Source organism: Citrus clementina, unplaced genomic scaffold, assembly GCF_000493195.1.
Source record: "Citrus clementina cultivar Clemenules unplaced genomic scaffold, Citrus_clementina_v1.0 scaffold_3, whole genome shotgun sequence".
Taxonomy (NCBI): domain Eukaryota; kingdom Viridiplantae; phylum Streptophyta; class Magnoliopsida; order Sapindales; family Rutaceae; genus Citrus; species Citrus x clementina.
The window spans coordinates 10,426,608-10,448,321 of record NW_006262339.1 but is presented as its reverse complement, the minus strand read 5'-3'; the positions used below and the strand labels follow the sequence as shown (position 1 = coordinate 10,448,321).

The following is a 21,714-nucleotide window of genomic DNA, read 5'->3' as shown; positions in this document are numbered from 1 at the left end:
GCCTCACTTTTACCAATTAATTATTATATCATTTAATTCTATGCGTGTGGATAAATATAGAATAAAGTACCTAATGTGCCACATTATATTAATGTGTCGACATTATGTCAAAATACCATAAAATCCAGTGAGATTTATAAATTAATATGATATAAAAATAATTAAAAAAGAATTAAATAAACTTAAAAACTCATTTAAGAAAATAATAATAATTAATAGTTTGAAACATTGAGCTTCACCCTTCACCTCAGCTTAATAAAATTAGCTACTCATATTGAAAGAAAACACAACACTCTTTTTATTTGATAAACTTTTTGAAATATATTACAAAAAAAAATTGACACAAACGGAAACAAGAAAAGAAAAGAAAGAAAGGTAGAAATTCTTCAGTCTCGGCTTCAGCTCTCCAAATAGCTCTCTAGCTTCTACCCCTCGGCTCATGCATTTCCTTGCCTTTTATAAGCAAGGAATGCATTATCTTTATTTATTTATTTATTTATTTATTATTATTATTATTATTATTATTATTATTATTATTATATATGTACATTGAAATGTGTAATGGTCAAGTGGCTATGATGGCCACTTGACCATTACGAGAAACCAAATTGTTTTGGTTTCTTTTCTTTTGTTCTTTTGTATTTTTGTATTTTTTTATTCATTTTCATTTATTTATTTATTTATTTTATTTACATCTCCTCAATAATGCTTCCAAATTGCTCCAGCAGTCCTTCTTTGTTCTCGCTTTCAATTCTAATTTATTCCTGAAAAATATTTATAAGATAAAAATTAACATATAGCAAATTAATTTAACACAAAAATTTATCTGTGGAGCATTCATATAATTTATAAGTTATGCGCGCATTAATCAACACTTTAAGTGAAAAGCTAATAATTTTATCCTTATTACACGTACACTTTTTAGTTTTAATCACAACCCCCAACCAACTTATTGTTAGGCCTTAGCAATTTAAGCAATAAAAATTTAGAGAAATTTCAAAACCAAATTGAAATTTTTTTTTTTTTAAAGAATTGTGTTTACTTTTTTTTTTCATCAGATTAATGACAACAATCAAATAAAAGTATAAGCATTATCTTCACCCTAAAGAAAATCACACCCGCACAAAACAATTCAGTAAAATCCTGTAAATTGATAAATTATCAGAGCTACATTAATCAAATCACTTTTAAGAATAATACATCAAACCCAAAAATCTCACGATTAAGAGCGACTATTTCGAAAGAAGATATATCCCAAATTAAATTGTTACTCTAAAAAAATGGTAAATTTGAGAGGATAATAAACAATAGCATACACTCTCAACAAGATAAAAAAATAATGCCCACAGCTTAGAAATTAAATGATCTCAAATCCACGGAATTTACTAGCAAAAGTTATTTTTATTTTTATGCATCACCACATCTTTTAGTTCATATCACCAGCTTTACTTCAGACTATAGTTCTCTAAAATCAAGAATGACTTTTATTAGGACGTAACGTAGCCTAGGGTCATGGTTAACAAAAAAAGTAATAGGGAAAACAAAAAAATATGTTTGAAAAATAAGGGACTTTTTTTTAGATTACGAGGTGCTTTTTTTTGCTTGGATTTTTTTTTATTTTTTTATTTTATTTATTCATATATACATATCATCCTTTTTTTTTCTTTTTTTTATAGCACCATTATTAAGAATACATCATCATCCCTATTTTCATACATAATTGGGTGATGGAAAACATAAAACATAAGGTGATAGTCCTCATTGGAATAGGAAAATATGATAGGTTACTAAAGAAAAAGCTTTTTTTTTAAGAAAATATTGAGATCTTGTACAATAAATTGTGAAGTTGTATATGCAAATATGGTTACTCTCCAAAGATAATATGCTCAAAAACTCGCTTGGTCTTTTCATGATATGTACATTCCTCCAAATGACTTAATCAATTTCACTCATCCAATTTCTCAATTTACGTTTAAACATGCAAAAGGAAAAATATAGTGTAACATAACTCAAGGCCAAAGATAATACAAATACCAAAATTTGAAAATCGTCATGTTATTCAATGTTAAAAGATCACATCGAAAAAGAAAACTTTTTTTTTTTGGTGAAAGAAACACTAAAAAAAATTGGGACTGATTGCAGAAATTTAAGGGAGATGATTAAGAGAAAAAGAGAAAAAAGACAAAACAAAACGTTAGAAGACATTTTTTTTTAAAACAAAACACTAAACTTAAGAAGATATGTTTCTAGAGACATTATATTCTATATTCTGCCATCTTCGACTAAAAGTTTTTTCTAAAGTTAGTCTTCACAACAAAAATTAGTAAAAACATCACTAGAACTGAGACATTCCACAATTATCAATTATTCCCTCCCCCCAACCTGAAAGAAACATTGTCCTCAATTTCTAAAGAAATGAGTAGAGTTTAAAAGATATCACATGGCCACAACTGGAAATATTTACAAACGGAGAGTTAAATCTAATTTACACTTTTTACGAGAGTTACTGCCATCGTCATCAGTTGCCCAATCCAACGCCAAAGTCATGGGATCTGGCTCTGGTTTGTAAACTTGCAAAAGATTAAGTAACTCATTAGCAGTAGGAGCACAAATGAAGAGTTTTTTCGCTGAAAATGGAATAAAATAATTTTTTATTGCATGATTAAGAAATGTTATTAAGCCAACATAAAAGTTATTAACATTTAACAAACCGATGAGTTTTTTTATGAACATTTAAATGGGCCCAAGAAGCAAATGTAATTAGCGCTTCTAAAGTTGCAAGATCTCCTGGTAAGAAAATGAAAGCGTCAGCATGATTTAACATTTCAGATATTCTTTCTTGCATACCTGAGACAACTAACTCTTCTCCAGTTGGTGAGTCTGGTAAACATCCTAAAGGTTTTAAGGCTTTTGGAATGATGCCTAGCACTTGGCTTTCTCGAACGAAAGCAGCTTCTAAGACAAGCTTTGATAACCCTCGATCACCTCCTCCATATACAAGATGTAATTTCCTCTCTGCTACAGCACGACCAATATCTACGGTTGTCTGAACGAACTCCTTATACTTTCCATAACGAAATCCAGAAAGCACACAAATATTTTTAAGTTGACTGCTTGAAGTTGCTGCCATTAGAAAAATTTTTAAAAAAAAAACAATTTGTGAGTGCTTGAAAAGAAGCTCTTATTTAAGGATCTTGGTGATGGACATAATGATATACATCTATAAATGGGGTGGTGTGTTTGTCAAATGACGCGTGAATCTTTTAGCTTAATAATGCAATGGCAAACAGTGAAAAGAAAAAGCAAACAGTGATTAGATAAAACAAAGAAAAAAAACAAAATAATAATAATAATGCAAAAAATAAAAAAACAGTAAAATAAAATGATATTTACTGGTAGTTGTGATTGTGGCTCACATCTTCCTCTAGTTTTACGTCCAGTAACAACTTGAACGCCCTCTATGAGTCGAGGATAGGCTTCTAATAACTCTAGGAAATGAGAGTTATTACATCAATTTTAGACTTAAATCAATGTCACTTAGATAACAAATAAGGTGTTTTTATTACATTTTTGGTACCTTTTGCATAAACATTCATTTTAGTTGAGTTTTAATAAGTTTTGATTGAATCACAGTAATTTGTGCTAAAAACAGGTTTAAATTGTAGGTTTTAAATTCGTGAGAGGATGTTGAGGCATTAGAAGAGCAAGAGGAGGAAGGAAGATGGCCACAAAAGAGTAAAGCACAATCGGGAATAAAACAATGTTGTAGCAGCTGTAGAGCAACCAGTGCTGTAGCAATCTGGGAGCAATGCGGGAGAGAACTTAGGCACAAGTCAGCAATAAAATCGCGATCTGCATGTTTCCTAATTCAAACATATGCACACTCATGGGTTTTGATTTTAACCTAATTTGCAATATAAAAAAGAGGCGTGCACCAAATAGAAAGACGGTAAGGAATTATCATAAGAAATAATTACAAAGGCAAGAAGAAGGAGATCAAGATTGGAGAGTGCTAATCGGAAACAAAAAGAAGATAGCCGTTCAGAATTATTGGCCATTCATCGTGCTCGACTTATATTTTCTCTTTTTCCTTGAATTGTTGGGATGTATTCCGAGTTCAATATATTTGTATTTATTTTTCTCATCCAGATTATGAACTAAATTTACTTGTGATTGAGTGACAAATAATCCAATGGGTTCTTGACTGTTCTTTTATGTTGTTATGGTAATGCTGTAGCATTATATTCTAGTAGTTTTTATGAATACAACTATTATTTCGGTTGACCACTCATTTAATAGTTTCAGTTAAGATAGAGCAGTAAAAGAGCATGTCTTAGCAGACATTATTAAAGTATTACTTGTTCTTAAGTCGAGTTTCCTGGATTAGGTTATCTTGAATCCCATAAGGGCAATACTTGAAGTAAGATTTGTGACACTCTAGACATAAGTGTTCACCTTGTAGGATAGAGAGATTAAAGGTTATAATATCATACCATAAATATATGAGCAATTGGTCATTGTTAGTAGATTTAAAGGTATGAGATTTCCAACATGCGATAGCTGCGGATGCAGATTTATTCTACCCATTGCTGCAGTACTTATTGTAACAATTAGTACTAATTCAATAAACAACAGTCATCCCATTAGGAGAGTTTAATCATTCAACTACTATATTCTCAATTGAATCTTAGACACATTCAACTCAGTTTATTTCATTACAGTATTGTTTTATTTTCATCTCTCACAATTATTAGTTACATAGAATTATTCGAAAATTGTTGTTTCGGTCCTTAATTGATTGGCATTATTGTGATTTGCTTTAGCATTTTGAGTAACATCAATCCCTGTGGAGACGATCTTGAATACTCATCACTTTATTACTTGTTGTGTATACTTGCACATTGGCATTGATAATAACTGCTTATAGAAATTTACCAACAGCTTCTCATCCACTTTTCTTATAAACTGGCAAACAGGGTCTTTAGAGTCAGATTCCCAAGACTAAACTGTACACTTTCCTTTTAGAACAGCTTCCACAAATTTTGAATTTCACGTTGAATATATCTGCTTGGATGCGTCTCAAGAGATTGTAAGATATCATCTAACGATTCTTTACTCATGCCATCCTTAACGAATTTGATTTTATCTTCACGATTTACAGAAACCATTCCTAAAGTTTTACAACGTGGCTTTTTGCAAGTCTTACACAGTGAGAACATTCAGAGCCAAGTCGCTTAGCTATTCTTTTCTTCGCAAATTTACTTTTACCAAAACCAGACATGTAGGAAATGAATGGATAAGAAAACTCACCTGCCAATCGGACCTTTGCTTCAATTAACCAGCGAATATCAGCAGGAATCTCATTGATCATTAACAAACGCAGTCATTCACAACGAGATTTGTAAATCTTCTTAAGAGCATTTTGAGGGAGAGAAGGAAAATGTTGATGCAAATTTTGTTGTATTTCTTTCATGCTTGACATTGAGATTTCAGTTATTGTGGCAAAACTGAGAATACCGACCTTAAAAGTCACGGAGTACCGTTATCTGCCATTTATACGGGAGAGTGAATAAAAAAAAATGAATCAAATCTGCAAAATCAAATCAAAATTGAAGAAGAACAACAAAATAAAACAAAAAACACACAAGGAATATAACTTACCTCCGTCATTTTATTGAATCCAGTTCCAATTGCAGATTATAAATACCATCCTCTATTTCTTTGAGTTGTCTTTCTAGATCTTTCACGTGAAATACTAACTCTGGTGGTTGCAGATCCCAAATGGGATGTAATTTACAAAATCAGAGCAATTTCCTCAGGTGAAATTTTACATGAAAAAGCATTTTAAGATGATCGAAAAGTAAATTTCTTATGGAGGTACTCATAACAAGTATAAAAATTTGGTGAGCTAAATCACAATTGTCAAACAACACACAATTAAAACAATGCAATGCACTCCATTCAAGACATAGGGAAAATGAAAAAGAAAAAAAATCAAATAATTCAAACGATAAAGTAACAGTAAATCAAATTCACAAAAAGTTAAAATGAAAAGGCTTAATCAAAATTTTGGTGGGTCACTCAAATTAATTTCGGTATCTACTTCACGTGGTTGGTATTCTAAATATGGTTTCAATCTTTGGCTATTAACTTTAAATGTGACACCATCCTTTGAATTCTCAATTTCTACGGCTTCATATGGATACACATTTTTTTACAACAAATGGACCGTTCCACTTTAATTTTAACTTCCCTAGAAATAAATGAAGACGAGAATTATAAAGCAACACTTTTTGACTAATTTCAAATGTTTTCCGAAAAATTCTTTTGCCATGAAAAAATTTGGTTCTTGCCTTAATAATTCTGGAATTCTCATATGCATCATTCCTTAATTCCTCAAGTTCATTTATTTGCAATTTACGCACATTGCCAGCATCATCAAGATTTGAATTAAAAGCTTTAATGGCCCAAAATGATTTATGTTCAAGTTCTACTGGTAAGTGACAAGATTTTCCATAAACAAGCCGATAGGGTGACATTTCTAAAGATGTTTTAAAAGCAGTACGATATGCCCAAAGTGCATCAATTAGTCGAAGAGACCAATCTTTACGGTTTGGATTAACTTTCTTTTCTAAGATTTATTTTATCTCTCTATTTGCTAATTCAACTTGACCACTTATTTGAGGGTGATAAGTGGTAGCAACCTTATGTGTAATTCCATATTTCTTCATTAAGGACTTAAATGGCTTATTACAAAAATGCTTACCTCCATCACTGATAATGGTTCGAGGTATTCCAAATTTGCTCAAAATATTTTCTTTTAAAAAGCGGATCACAATCTTGTGATCATTGTGCCGACAAGGAATCGCCTCGATCCATTTTGAAATATAATCAACAGCAACTAAAATGTATACAAATCCAAATGATGATGGAAAAGGGTCCATAAAATCAATTCCCCAATAGTCAAATATTTCAATGACAAGGATGGGGTTTAAAGGCATCATGTTTCACTTTGAAATAAATCATACCATTTGACAATTCTTACACATTTTACAGAATGCATGTGAATCTTTAAATAATGTAGACCAATAAAATCCACACTGCAATATTTTTGCAGCTGTCGTTTTTAAAGAAAAATGGTCATCGCATGATTCAGAATGACAAAATTGAATGACCCTACTTATCTCGTCGTCTGGTATGCATCTTCGAAAAATTTGGTTGGAGCAGTATTTGAACAGGTATGGATCATCCCAGTAAAAGTTTCTCACTTCTGTTAAGAATTTCCTCTTGTCTTGGGAACTTCAGTCATATGCCATTTCACTTGTTGTAAGATAATTAACAATATTAGCATATCAAGGCATTTTGTTTATAGAAAATAAAAATTCATCAGGGAAAGAATCATTGATGGGTATTGTTTCAAATGAAGACTCATTCGTAAGTCTTGAAAGGTGATCTGCAACATCATTTTCAGCGCCCTTTTTGTCCTTAATTGTCAAGTTAAATTCTTGAAGTAGCAAAATCCATCGTATCAACCTTGGTTTGGCATCCTATTTTGACATTAAATATCTCACAGCAGCATGATCAGAATAAACAATAGTGGATGAACTAATTAAATACGAACGAAATTTATCCAATGCAAATATTACAGCAAGTAGTTCTTTCTCAGTTGTAATGTAATTTATTTGAGCACTATTCAAAGTTCTACTTGCATAATAGATGACAGAGGGCTTACCTTCTTTTCTTTAACCCAGAACAGCGCCAACGACAAAATCACTAGCATCACACATTAGCTCAAAAGGTAAAGACCAATCAGGGGGTTGCATTATTGGGGCTGATGTCAAAAGAGTAGTTATTTTTTTAAAAGCCTGTTGACAATCTTTAGTCCATTCAAATTGTGTGTCTTTTATTAGGAGGTTACAAATTGGTCTAGAAAGGCACTAAAGTTTTTTATAAACCTCCTATAAAATCCTACATGTCCAAAAAAAGAACGGACTTCTCTAATTGTCTTTGGTGAGGGTAATTTTGAAATGACTTCAACTTTGGCTTTATCAACTTCGATTCCTTTTGAAGACACAACATGGTCCAAGACAATTCCAGAAGTGGTCATGAAATGACATTTTTCCCAATTTAAAACTAGTCATTTTTCTTTGCACCTTTCTAAAACTTTTTTTCTAAATTATCAAGACATGTATCAAAAGAATTACCAAATACAGTTAAATTATCCATAAAAACCTCTATACAATTTTCAATCATGTCACTACAAATGCTTAGCATGCACCTTTGAAATGTTACAGGAGCATTACAAAGTCCAAATGACATTCTCCTAAATGCAAATGTTCCAAATGGGCATGTAAATGTGGTCTTTTTCTGGTCTTCTAAGGCTATAAGGATTTGATAATAACTAGTATAGCCATCAAGAAAGCAGTAGTATGGATATCCAGCTCCTCTTTCGAGAATTTGGTTTAGAAATAGAAGGGGAAAATGATCTTTTCTAGTGGCATCATTTAATTTTCTGTAATCAATGCACATGCGCCAACTAGATGGAATTCGTGTTGGGATTGGTTCACCTTTTTTATTTTTTACAACAGTTATTCCAGATTTCTTTGGTACTACTTGTGTTGGACTTACCCATTTACCATCAGAGATAGGGTAGATAATTCTCACATTTAGTAGTTTAAAGACCTCATTCTTTACCACTTCTTTCATATGAGGGTTTAATCTTCTTTGTGGTTGACGAGTTGTTTTGGCATTTTCCTCTAAGTGTATTCGATGTGTGCAAATTAAATGATTAATGCCTTTTATGTCTTTTAAGGTCCAACCAAATGCAGTTCTATGCCTTTTTAGTACAGATAATAACTTACCTTCTTGATCATGCGTGAGCTGGTATGTCTGCTGCTCTCCAAAATAGGCATACTTCAATTCTTCTGGTAAGGACTTTAATTCGAGCTCTAGTGCTTCCTTTTCATTTGGTTCTTCAGGTTGCACCGCATCTTCAAAGTTCGACTGGTCATCGTCACCTATAGTTACTTACATAGAATCAAGTGTAGGGCATATGTTAGTAGTATCACAATCTAATTCTTTACTTGATTCAAAAGAACCAGTAAAATAAATTTCAGCAGAGTTTGTAAAATTCTCATCCTTAATGTGTTCCTCAATGATTGGCTCGATGAGATCAATCTCCTCATTCTCATTATCATCATCTTCTTGGTGGTGAGGTTCTTTACACATGTTGAATACATTGAGTTCCAGTATCATGTTGCCGAAAGATAAATTCATTAATTCATTCCTGCAATTTACAAAGCATCAGCAGTAGCCAAAAATGGTCGACCCAATATAACAGGAATTTGTTTGCATTCATTAGCAATTAGCTCTGTTTCCAAAACAATAAAATCCACAGGATATATGAATTTATCGACCTGGACTAATACATTTTCAATTATTCCTTTTGGAACCTTAATCGATCTATCAGCAAGTAAAAGAGTGGTAGAAGTTGGTTTTAACTCACCGAGATTGAGTTGTTAGTACACTTAGTAAGGAAGCAAATTAACACTGGCACCAAGATCAAGTAAAACATGTCCAATTTTATGATCCCCAATAGTGCAAGAAATAGTTGGACAACCAAGATCCTTGTATTTCAAAGTACTATTGGTTGAGAGAATGGAACTTACATGTTTTGTTAGAAAAGTTCTCTTTTGCACCTTATATTTCCTTTTCACTGTGCACAGATCTTTCAAAATTTTAACATAAGAAGGCACATGTTTAATGACATCCAGCAAAGGAATGTTGACATTTACTTGTTTAAAAACTTCATAAATTTATGGACTGTGGTTTGATTTCTTTGGCTTGATCAGTGCTTGAGGAAATATGGGTACAAGAGGAGAGTTGGTTATATCTTCATGGTTAAAAGGTTCGACAGACTCTTCTCTATTTTCTAAAATTGAATCTTTACTGGTTTCATGAGGATCCACAATGTGTTTTTTGACCACTTTACCACTACGAAGGGTTATAACCGATTTGACTTGACTCATATTTTGGTTTCATGAATTTCCCATTTGAGGATGTTGTTAACTCTCGGGGTTTAGTTCAGGTTGAGCAGGAAACTTTCCTTTTTCATGTATGGTCAGAGCAGATGTAAGTTTGGAGATAGTTTCTATCAAATTAGTTAAGGTTTGCATCGTTTGGTTATTGATCGACTCTTGTTTTTCAATAAACGAATGCAATGTGTCTTCCAGAGTTTTTCTTGGTGGTGGGATATATAGTGGGTAACTTTGGGGGTTTTGAAAATTTTGACGTGGGGGAACTGGTTGTGAAGGTTGTGCATGATTATCATTTCTCCAAATGAAATTTGGGTGGTTTCTCCAACCAGAGTTGTAAGTTTGGGAATATAGATTTGGATTTGGCCTTTTGAAATTGTCAACAACATTTACTTGTTCATACAAACTTTCTCTCAGAGCTGGCAAAGTTGGACAGTCCTGCGTAGAATGGTCAGTTGAATCGCAAACATAACATGAAATATTTTGAACAGACTTTACATGATCATTCTTTTTCGACTCTAATGCTTCGAATTTTCTAGTTAATGATGCAAATTTGGCTTGAAAATCATGGTCTTCCCTAAGGTTATGCATGCCTCCACCAGATGGAGATGACTGGGGTTTACTTGATGACTCATAAGACCCAACTGTATCCCAGTGTTATTCATTCTCTGCTATATAGTGAAGATAGTCTAATGCATCTTCAGGACTTTTATCCCTAAACTCACCATTACACATCATTTCAACTACTTGTCTACCTTGGAATGTTAATCCCTCATAGAAATAAGACATTAATCTTCATGTTTCAAAACCGTGGTGTGGGCAAATGTTAAGCAGTTCTTTAAACATATCCCAACATTGGTAGAGAGTTTCTCCTGATTTTTGAGTAAAAGTGGTGATTTGTCTTTTGAAAGAATTTGTTCTGTGGGTTGGGAAGAATTTTTTCAAAAATTGTGCTTGTATTTCATCCCAAATTCTGATGGATTCTGACCTAAGATTTTGTAGCCAAGTTTTAGCTTTATCCTTTAGTGAGAAAGGAAAAAACTTAAGCCTGATTATATTCATACTACAATTTTGATCAGTACATGTGTTACAGACTTCTTCAAATTCTCGTAAATGCAAATATAGATTTTCATACTCAAAACCATGAAAAGTAGGAAGAAGTTGAATGATACCAGGTTTGAAATTAAAACGTGATGCATCAGGACGGAAAACTATGCATGATGGTGACCCTATTCTAGTAGGATGCATGAAATCTCTAAGGGTCCTAAGTTGTTCATGAAGATTTTGCAAGGTTTGGTCATTTTCGTGCTCTGAAAAATTTTCAGCTTCTATGTCAGCCATCTCTAAGGTTGGTGAAGGTGATCTTCTAATTAATCTGCCACTATTTGTACGAGACCAACGACGCATGTAATGCTAATGATGTGTGCTAAACTAATGATGCAAAAACGCTAAATGAAATTTGCAAAAATAAAAATAAACTGGAAATTAAATAAGCAAAAAATGCGAAATAAAAATAAACAAACTGGAAAATAAATAAATAAATTAGGTGGTGAAACCAGCCATTAAAAGAAACAGTTTAGGGGGTATTTTAAAACCAGTCATATAATAAAACATAAAATTAAATAAATTAATGCACAAAAATAAATAAACTGAAATTAAAATGCTAGGCGGTAAAACCGACCATATAAATAAAAATACATAAATTAACAAAATTTAAATAACAGTCAGGCAGTAGAACCAACCATTTAAAATAAATGTTGAAAGTAAATTGTAGAAATTTAATGGGGACTGATTTGCAAAGGTTTCTAGGCTAAGATGAAGTTTTTTCACAAATTTTATGGATAATGTTAAGGTTTGAAAAGAAAAGGGGTGCTAACTGAAGTTTTATAAAAAGAGAATAAAATAGAATCACGGAAAGATGGTAACGACAAAACAAAAAAAATATTAAAATAAAGTAAAGACAAACTAATACCAAATTTAGAAAATTTTCCGGCAACGGCGCCAGAAACTTGACACCACTCAAAAGTATATTACTCTCAAGAATAAGAGTGTCTAGTTATAATATAACCCGGTGAGACCGGGATCGAACCACAGGGAGTTTTAAATCTAATAAAACTAAGAAAATTAATTGCGGGGCAAAGAAATTATTTGAAATTGATTTAAAAATAAGTTAAGGTTTAGGATCCACTCTCTGTATTCAAACTATAATTTTAATACTCTCTCATTTATATTTTGTCTCACTTTTACCAATTAATTATTATATTATTTAATTATATGTGCGTGGATAAATATAGAATAAATTACCTAATCTGACACATTATATTAATGTGTCGACATTATGTCAAAATACCATAAAATCCAGTGAGATTTATAAATTAATATAATATAAAAATAATTAGAAAAGAATTAAATAAACTTAAAAACTCATTTGAGAAAATAATAATAATTAATAGTTTGAAATATTGAGGTTCACCCTTCACCTCAGCTTAATAAAATTAGCTACTCATGTTGAAACAAAACACAACACTCTTTTTATTTGATAAACTTTTTAAAATATATTACAAAGAAAATTGATACAAAAGAAAACAAGAAAAGAAAAGAAAGAAAGGTAAAAATTCTTCAGTCTCGGCTTCAGCTCTCCAAATAGCTCTCTAGCTTCTGCCCCTCAGCTCCTCCATTTCCTTGCCTTTTATAGGTAAGGAATGCATTATCTTTATTTATTTTATTATTATATATATATATGTACATTGAAATGTGTAATGGTCAAGTGACCATCATGGCCACTTGACCATTATGAGAAACCAAATTGTTTTGGTTTCTTTTCTTTTGTATTTTTTTATTCATTTTCATTTTTTTTTATTTATTTTATTTACATCTCCTCAATAATGCTTCCAAATTGCTCCAGCAATCCTTCTTTGTTCCCGCTTTCAATTTCAATTTATTACTGAAAAATATTTATAAGATAAAAATTAACATATAACAAATTAATTTAACACAAAAATTTATTTGTGGAGCATTCATATAATTTATAAGTTATGCGAGCATTAATCAACACTTTAAGTTAAAAACTAATAATTTTATCCTTATTATACATACACATTTTAGTGTTAATCAGATAGTATTGTAAAAGTAAGTCAAAATGAACCAAAAGTAAAGACACGTATGTTTGAGTTATTTTTAAAAGGAAAATTATCATTCGTGTACTCTTAGTTTACTTCGTTATAAAAAATACTACAACACTTTGAGGGTGTATCAATCGTCCATCCTAAGTTGACAAAATGTATCCATCGTCCACTAAACCGTTACTTGTCGTTTAAAAATGATAACGTCAGAGAGGTAATATAGTCTTTTCATATGATATAAGTGATAATTTGAGAGTATACAAGTGATAATAAGATAATTTAAGGGTATATAAGTGATAATTTGAGGGTATACAAGTGATAATAAGATAATTTAAGGGTATATAAGTGATAATTTGAGGGTATACAAGTGATAATAAGATAATTTAAGGGTATATAAGTGATAATTTGAGGGTATACAAGTGATAATAAGATAATTTAAGGGTATATAAGTGATAATAAGAGAATTTAAGGGTATACAAGCAATAATTTTCCTTTACTTTAATTTAAGTTTCAAGGGTAAAATCATCAATTCACTATAATTTCATTAACTTTCAAACGCAGCTAACAGTTTAGTGGTCGGTAGATAACTCTTGTCAATTTAGGTTGGATGATTGATACACTCTCAAAGTGTTGTAGTATTTTTTATAATAAAGTAAGTATGGGATATACAAATGATAATTTCCCTTTTTAAAAATACAGAGACTAAATGAGTACTAACCTAAAAATATAGAGAATAAATGAGATTTTACCCATCTAAATTTGTATGATACCAATTGGAAAGTTGGGGGTTTATGGAAAAAAAAATGAGTGTTTATCATTCATTGTGAACAATTTTATAGATGGATTCAACAATGACATAGAAAGTAAAAAATTTTCTTTAATATATTATTTTGCCCTTAATGCGAATTTATATCATGGATATTTTAGTAATATAAAATATAATTAAAATATGAATTTAATGAATATTTTATTGAGTTCAAATAACCTCTATCATTTTTCAAATTTAGTATATGAGTGCAAATAACCCCCACTCTCAAACGATTTTAATTGAGAAGGATTTTTACTTGTGATTTCATATCACAACACCACACAAGCAGTATAGGGCATTGTAAAATAAATACAAGTAGCATAGAGCATTGTAAAATGGGGTCTGCAATGGGGTAGGATGGGACGAGATGTGTCAATCTCGGTCTTGTCCCATATATGCAAGTGGGATAAAAAAAAAATGTCTCATTCCAATTCTTTTATTTTTTTGGGATAAAAATTTATCCTATTCTTGTCCTTGTTAAATATCTCGTCCCACCCCCTTATCAATAAAAAAAATTTTGACATTTTTTTTCTTTTAAGGATCATCATAATTCAATATGGCCTACATCTTGAATAAATACAAAGTAGAATAATTAAATAAGTAGATTTGCTTTGACTACATGCATGTTCGAATATAATTTTATGCTAAAATTTTTTAATTGCTTGTTTGTTTTCACTGCACATTAATACTAAGACTTACGCTTTAAAAGGTATAGATTTAGATAGTAACTAACTTCAGGCATGTTTAAATATCCAACAATTCAACAATATAATAATAAACCAAACCAGTAGCAAAAGAAAAATCAAAAGTTCGAAGTTTCAACCCTAAACCAAATCAATCTAAGTTGCAAAGTTTAAGCAAAAATAAAAAATTAACAAAAACTTTCAAAAGTTAACTTCAATAAATAATTAAAAATTTAGAATAGTTTTAAAATTATAAGATCAGCGGATATATAGGACGGGACAAGATTTTATAATTGATTCTTCTCCCGTCCCACAAATAAAGATAGGATGTATTTTTTATCCTTACCCTTATCCCATCCCACTTTAATTTAGTATGTAAAAATACATTTTAATCCCAAACGAGATGGGATTCTGCAATAGGAAAAATTGATATTCTTATTGTTAAATAAGTTTTATTAGCACCCCAACTTCTAATTATCGTCATTTAAACTGGGCCAAAGATTCCGGGCTGGCCCATTTAACGATAGCTTACCCTCTTCTGAGAGAAACCCATAAGCCATAAACTGACCCACTTTGCTTCTGCTTCTGCTCTCTGCTTCTGTGACTTGTGTCTCCTCGTGTTTCGTCTATTATTTTCTTACAAATAATGGAGTCTCTCGCAGCAGCAGCTGTGCCTCTGAAAGCAAAACTGGGTGTGTGTCATCAGCTATGTTTCTCCCCATTCAACATGAAGACACACTTATGTCTCTTGTCAATTTCTTCAAGTCCCCTTCATTGCCAATCTTCCCGCTCTCGGTTCTTCACAGCCTCGTCCAAGCTGTCAGCTGCCAGAAAACGTGACAAGAAAATCAGCTGCGAATTTGACGGAAAAGTTAATGGCTTTTCTTCCGACTCCGGAGACTCCCGCTTCCTCGACCGGGTGGGTACATATAATAATAATAATAATAATAATAATAATAATAATAACTCTTCCAATTCTTTATGCTATACTTCTGGTTGAATGAATAAACATTCCTCTCTTAGTAATATTAATAAACATACAAATTTGTTACAGCAAAGAGCGTTGGATGCAGCAATGAATGACATAAACAGTTCATTTGGAAAAGGGAGTGTTACAAGATTGGGCAGTGCTGGTGGAGCCCTTGTGTATGTCTCCTTGTCTCCTGGAATCTCAGTATAACATGTATATGTTATTTGACTTATTTTTTTCATTTCATGTTTGTTATTGCTGTTTTTAAGACTGCGTTTTTTCTTTTTTGTCTCCCTTCGATGTGCTTAATCATTAATTTTTTTTTTTTTGGTTATTGGTTATTATTGCCCTATGCCACTTCCTTCTTATGACTTATGTACTAGAGGTGTAGGATTAATTTTGTTTCTTTTTTCTGTTTTTTTTTTCCTTTTTTAACCATTGCAGTGAAACCTTTCCCAGTGGTTGCTTGACGCTGGATTTGGCCTTAGGTGGTGGGCTTCCTAAAGGGAGAATTGTGGAGGTATTATCCTTTTTTCTTCCCATGCGGGGCTTGAGATGCTTATATGATAGTTCATTGGCCATATGGTGAACATTTTGAAACATTGCTTTTGAGAGAAAATATTTCAATAAGGAATCATTTGCTTGCTCCGTGACTTGATGTGATGGTGAAAGGAGAAGATTTTTGGAAGATCCATAGTGGAAAAATGTTCCTTTCATCTTTTGATCACTAAGATACCATTGTTTGTCTGCTATTACAAGTCTTTCTATATATGTTTTTATTCATTTACTGTGTCTTGATCGGGAAGTTCCACTGACTAGGTTCTGATTTTATCCAAACCAGTAGTGATAAAAGCAGATGAGCTTTCTTCCTCTTTGATTTCAGTGGTTAATTGTTAATGTTGTTTACTCTTACTTGCAAAAGGACAAACAAACTCGGTCACCTAGTTCTTTTGATACATTCCCTAGTAATATTACTATTAATTACTATTTTTTGAGGTTCATTCAATATCTGTTTTTCATCATAAAACTTCTATTTTGGAAATTTCTTGCTTCTTGAAAAGTTAAATTCTTAGTTTTGTCTTCAGCTTAAATGCAAGTGATTTGCTTCAAAGGAGGCACCCAAACTTTCCCTTTTCTTCTCTATGATGCATACTTAGTAGAAAGAAAGGATACTACATACATCATTAGTTATTGATATGTGATTTGCTCGTGGGCCATGAGTAGATTGTTATACATGATAGAGGTTTGTTTGGGTTATGGCTTATCATAGTGTAACAAAGATGTTAGAGGATTTGGGAATATCAAGGGGGAAAAATTTTTATGGAGATGTGCAGTGAGCACTGCTATGGGTCATGTGGAGTTCACAGCTCCTTGGGGATAGAATAATGTTTCTCCCTTCATTATGGGATTTGCTTTGGATTGTCTCCTATTGATGTTCTGGGGACTATCTCTCTAAGAATTGGAAATGTTGTTTAGAACTCATTTTCTTCTTCTCTTATGAGCTGTTCTGTTTTCTTTTAAGATAATTCTGTAATCATAGGATGGACTATTGCTCGTTTAATCCCAGCTTATTTTTGTTTGTTATCAAAAGTAGAAACGAAAATCTGTCGTTACTTGGCACTCTGTTTTTCCCTTATATTTTTTCTTGTTGCTTTAGTCAATTTCTGTCATTAGATAGTACCTATAATGACTTTCTGTACTCTGAAGAAAAAATATTTTTGTACTATAAATTTTGTTTTCTGGATTATACTCTGGTGCAAAAAGCTTTGTAACAAATTGCAAACTTTCTCAGCAGATATTTGGGCCAGAAAGTAGTGGAAAGACTACCCTTGCACTCCATGCAATTGCAGAAGTGCAGGTACCAATCAGTCTGCGCTTACCTTCTGTGTTCTTAATTTTTGTACAGTTGTAGAAAGTTCTGGGACACTGTTGTATATGTCATGCAGTTTTATACTGTTTATTTATAGAAACTTGGAGGCAATGCAATGCTTGTGGATGCAGAGCATGCTTTTGATCCATCATATTCAAAAGCATTGGGCGTGGATGTAGAGAATTTGATTGTTTGCCAGCCTGATAACGGCGAGATGGCACTAGAAAGTAATTTATCCTTCTTGTCCATGTTTTGTTTTTTTTTTCATTTTCTTTTGCTTGTGGGATTTGTTTCTTATAAGCAGAATGTTTGCTAACTAATTCAATTTTCACTTTGCAGTTGCCGATCGTATGTGCAGATCTGGTGCCATAGATCTTATTTGTGTTGATTCTGTATCAGCTCTCACTCCACGTGCAGAGATTGAAGTACGCTATAATTTTCCCCATGCAAACTAACCAATGTTTCCCTGTTAAATAGTGGGAACTAGAGCTTGCAAAATAGGTCGTCGGGTCGGGTTTGTACTGTGTCAGCTTTGTATTGTGTCAAATTTAGGTCGACCCAAACATGACCTATTTAATAATCGTATCAAAATATTGAGATCCTAACCCAACATGGAAAATAAATGGGTTACCCATTAATCTGCTTAATACCTATATATTTAACAAAATTTATATCAAATATTTGTACACTGTTTTATATATATTATAAAATCTATATATCTATTGAAATATTACATATTTACACTATTGAAGTTTTGTAATATTATATATCGACATTACAAAATATACATGTTTGCCAATATTTTACACATTTACACTATTGTATTTCTAAATCTATGTAAAATTTTTTAAATGAAACAATGTCGATATGTATATCCTTCTAAAAAATAAAAATAAAAAGGGAAAATCATGTCCAATATTTGAGTTTTGATGACAAGAATTTATAAATTAATTTAGAATTGAAAATATAATAGTGTCAGTGGTCGGATAAATCGGTTAAGAACTTTAACCCTAACCTGACGCAAAAAAAATCTTGTCGACTAGGACCCAGCCCATTTAATAATCATGTCAAATTTGACAATTCATGCTTATTTATTAATGTCGTGTTCGTGTCGGATAATCAGGTTATGTCAAATTTTGCTAGCTCGAGTGGGAACTTACCCGTGTTTGAATGTTGTCCCATTTCTTGTTGCATAGGGTGAGATAGGAATGCAGCAAATTGGTTTGCAAGCTCGCCTTATGAGCCAAGCTTTGCGTAAAATGTCAGGAAATGCCTCCAAAGCTGGTTGTACTCTCATTTTCCTCAATCAGATCAGATACAAGGTACTTTTGGGTTTAATTCTTTTCGATGATGTTAGACAGCTGCAAGAGTATCTTTTGTAACTGATGTGAGATCTGTGCAGCACTGACCTCAAGCTTATGGGAATTTTAGATGGTTCTGGTTTGTATTTGGTGGAGGACTTGTTAGGTTAACAGAAAGGGATCATTTTAGATAAATCAAAGGAGAAAAACTGCTTATATCTTCTCTTTGGTTGGATAAGCCTTGAACTTCTTGAAAGTACTGCTTTTAATATTGAGTTATATGTAGTGCCTTTTGTTTTATCTATGTTTTCTGCATCAGTCTGCTTTACGCTCCATTGGAAAATTTCATTTTCTAGCAACTGATTATATTGCTTATTCTGCATTCTGTAAGATTGGTGTATATTATGGGAATCCTGAAGTAACTAGTGGAGGGATTGCTTTAAAGTTTTTTGCCTCAGTTCGTCTTGAAATACGTTCTACAGGGAAGATAAAGTCTGTAAGTGCAATAACCACTTGACAGTTCAATATTTCTTCCACTTTCTTTATTTAACCATTTTTAGTCTCCTAGTAATTCTCATTAAGTTTGTTTTACTTTGTTGCAGGTTAAAGGAGATGAGGATGTTGGGGTACGGGTTCGTGTCAGAGTGCAAAAGAGTAAGGTAGATAAAAACCTTGCTATTTTGTGTTCCCCCACCAAAATTTTTGTTTCTAATTGATGCTGTCAAGGGTAGAGAAATTCCTGATCTTAATCACTTGCTTTCATAATTCATAGGTATCAAGGCCATACAAACAAGCAGAGTTCGAAATCATATTTGGGGAGGGAGTGAGTAAACTGGTTCGTATTGCAATAAAAAACTATTTCTCCAAAGGTTATAAGTGCTTTATGTTTTGACTTTCAATAACTTGCAGGGATGCATGTTGGATTGTGCTGAAATGATGGATATCGTGGTGAGGAAAGGAGCTTGGTATAGCTATGGAGACCAAAGGTTTGCCTTTGGACTTCTATTGTGTGTAATCATAGTTGCATCCTAGTTCTTTTTATATGGTTTACAATTCTTTTAGATCATTTTGCATGAAAATCAAATTTGTTTGCCCTTTTGTTTCTCATTCAAACCCATGTGTGCATGCCACAGATATAAACATATTTCATAATGTACTTAATGAATTTGCGTTAGTTATGGTTCTTTACGGCCAAATCAACAAGATGATTAAATTACATATATGCTTTCAGATCAGTTTACATTATGGGCCGCTCTGTATTGTTATTAACTTGCATAAGACTTGCACCTTTGAATAATTTTTTGACCTTCAGTATACATGGGACTAGAAATATGCACAACAGGGACACCGCATATATTTGGCCCTGTAAGAAAGTGATGGTTTTTTCTTGAGCACTGTTGAGTGGCCAATTCTCATAACTGTGACTCAAAATAGCTCTCTCTCTCTCTCTCTCTCTCTCTCTCTCTCTCTCTCTCTCTCTCTATATATATATATATATATATATTGGTGAATTGAGGGAATTCCCAACGATGGAGATACAAAGGTCTTAAGGGAAACCCCAATGGAGATACAAGGTCTTGATGTAAACGCATATTCATGCATACCCTGTGTAACTCAGGTATCAGGTAAGCTTGGGGTAGTTGCAAGTAAGACCCACTCATTTGTACATATTTGTTTTGACTGGTCAGAATAGCTGTAGAGCAGGTTTAAGATGGGGTAATTGCTTGTAAGACAAGCCTGAACCAGTGAAGTTCTCAATTCATACCAGATTGAGAACCTTGAGGATTTGACAATTGCAGTGATAGAAGCTTTGTGAGGTTTTGAGAATTTGGCAAGTGCAGGAGGTAGAATGAGGTTTATGACATAATATATAAAAAGGTGGGATCTTTGGGTTTTGGTTGTTTCTGGATCTAAAAGCTATTTTTAGAAAAAGTTGTACCTAAATCGGTGACCGTGGTGTAAATTAATGCACTCATTAATTTATTTTGTACTTTTAAACAGCCTTTATTTTCTTAAAAAGTGACTGTAATGTTCCCAGTTTCTAGAAATCAATTAAGGCTTATTGGCATTCTCCCTTTTTTGTGTTTGATCAATAGATTGGGACAGGGGAGAGATAAAGCATTGCAGTACTTGAGAGACAATCCTCTTCTTCAAGAGGAAATAGAAAAGGTAATATGCTTCTGCTTCTCTTACATATTTGTGTTTGATTTTTTCAAACAGAAAAGAAGATTTACCATCCTCTTTTACAATAGTAGGGAACTTGCAAGTATTGCTTTCCCTCATAATGGGGGATGCATAAATGACTTTAATTGCAAGAAAACTATGTTAGAGTAACAAATGGTTTGCATATATTCAGGTAGTTCGGTCTATGATGTCAGACGGAAGTGTACATCAGGGCTCTTTTTTGAGGAATGTATCTCTGCCTAATCAAGAGGAAAATATTCTTGAAGAGTTTTGAGTACAAACAAATTCACTATTAAGCTGTCATCAATACACCACACAAGGCTCAAATGGAACTGGCAAAAACAATTGGGTGGATTTTTTTCCTAGGCCCGTAAATTATGAATTAAGTGAAGTTAGATGCGATAATCGAACCATCCATCCATCCAGTTCTCCTGAGATCAAAACAACAGAAAATCTTTGCATCACGTTGACGGTGGTGTGAACTGAGCTGGGCAAGCATCTGTTGTATTTTGGCGATGTAGATGAAAGTAGTATAGGGAATGACAGTGATATTTTGATATTTTTATAAAGTAAAGCAGGTTTTTACTTATCCAGTTTTCTCTATTACTTGTTCTTTACATGGGAAGCATACTTGATGTCCATACACTGAAGTTTCAATGGTGCTGCTCCATGTATCAAAACAAGATCCAAATTCAGTTTGTATGGCCCTTATGATAAGCTTACTCAGACTAGGTTTAAAAAC

At 32.5% G+C, this 21,714-nt stretch overlaps 1 protein-coding gene across 5 annotated transcripts; it reads left to right on the top strand.

Annotated features, from left to right (window-relative positions):
• The first annotated feature begins 15,216 nt into the window (after positions 1–15,216).
• LOC18046169 (DNA repair protein recA homolog 1, chloroplastic) lies at positions 15,217–21,561 on the top strand. Of its 5 annotated transcripts, none has more exons than XM_006440959.2 (13): positions 15,217–15,566; positions 15,702–15,793; positions 16,062–16,137; positions 17,413–17,475; positions 17,585–17,714; positions 17,827–17,912; positions 18,684–18,809; positions 19,180–19,284; positions 19,391–19,447; positions 19,561–19,623; positions 19,698–19,774; positions 20,885–20,957; positions 21,145–21,561. In XM_006440959.2, the coding sequence occupies exons 1-13, from the start codon at positions 15,294–15,296 to the stop codon at positions 21,244–21,246; spliced, it is 1,323 nt and encodes a 440-aa protein (XP_006441022.1). In that variant the 5' UTR covers positions 15,217–15,293; the 3' UTR covers positions 21,247–21,561. The 5 variants fall into 5 exon arrangements, 4 of the variants coding, with proteins under 4 accessions (XP_006441022.1, XP_024043475.1, XP_024043474.1 ...); XM_024187707.1 differs by having other exon boundaries at positions 17,410–17,475; positions 19,561–19,611; XM_024187706.1 differs by having other exon boundaries at positions 17,410–17,475.
• Positions 21,562–21,714: the final 153 nt, after the last annotated feature.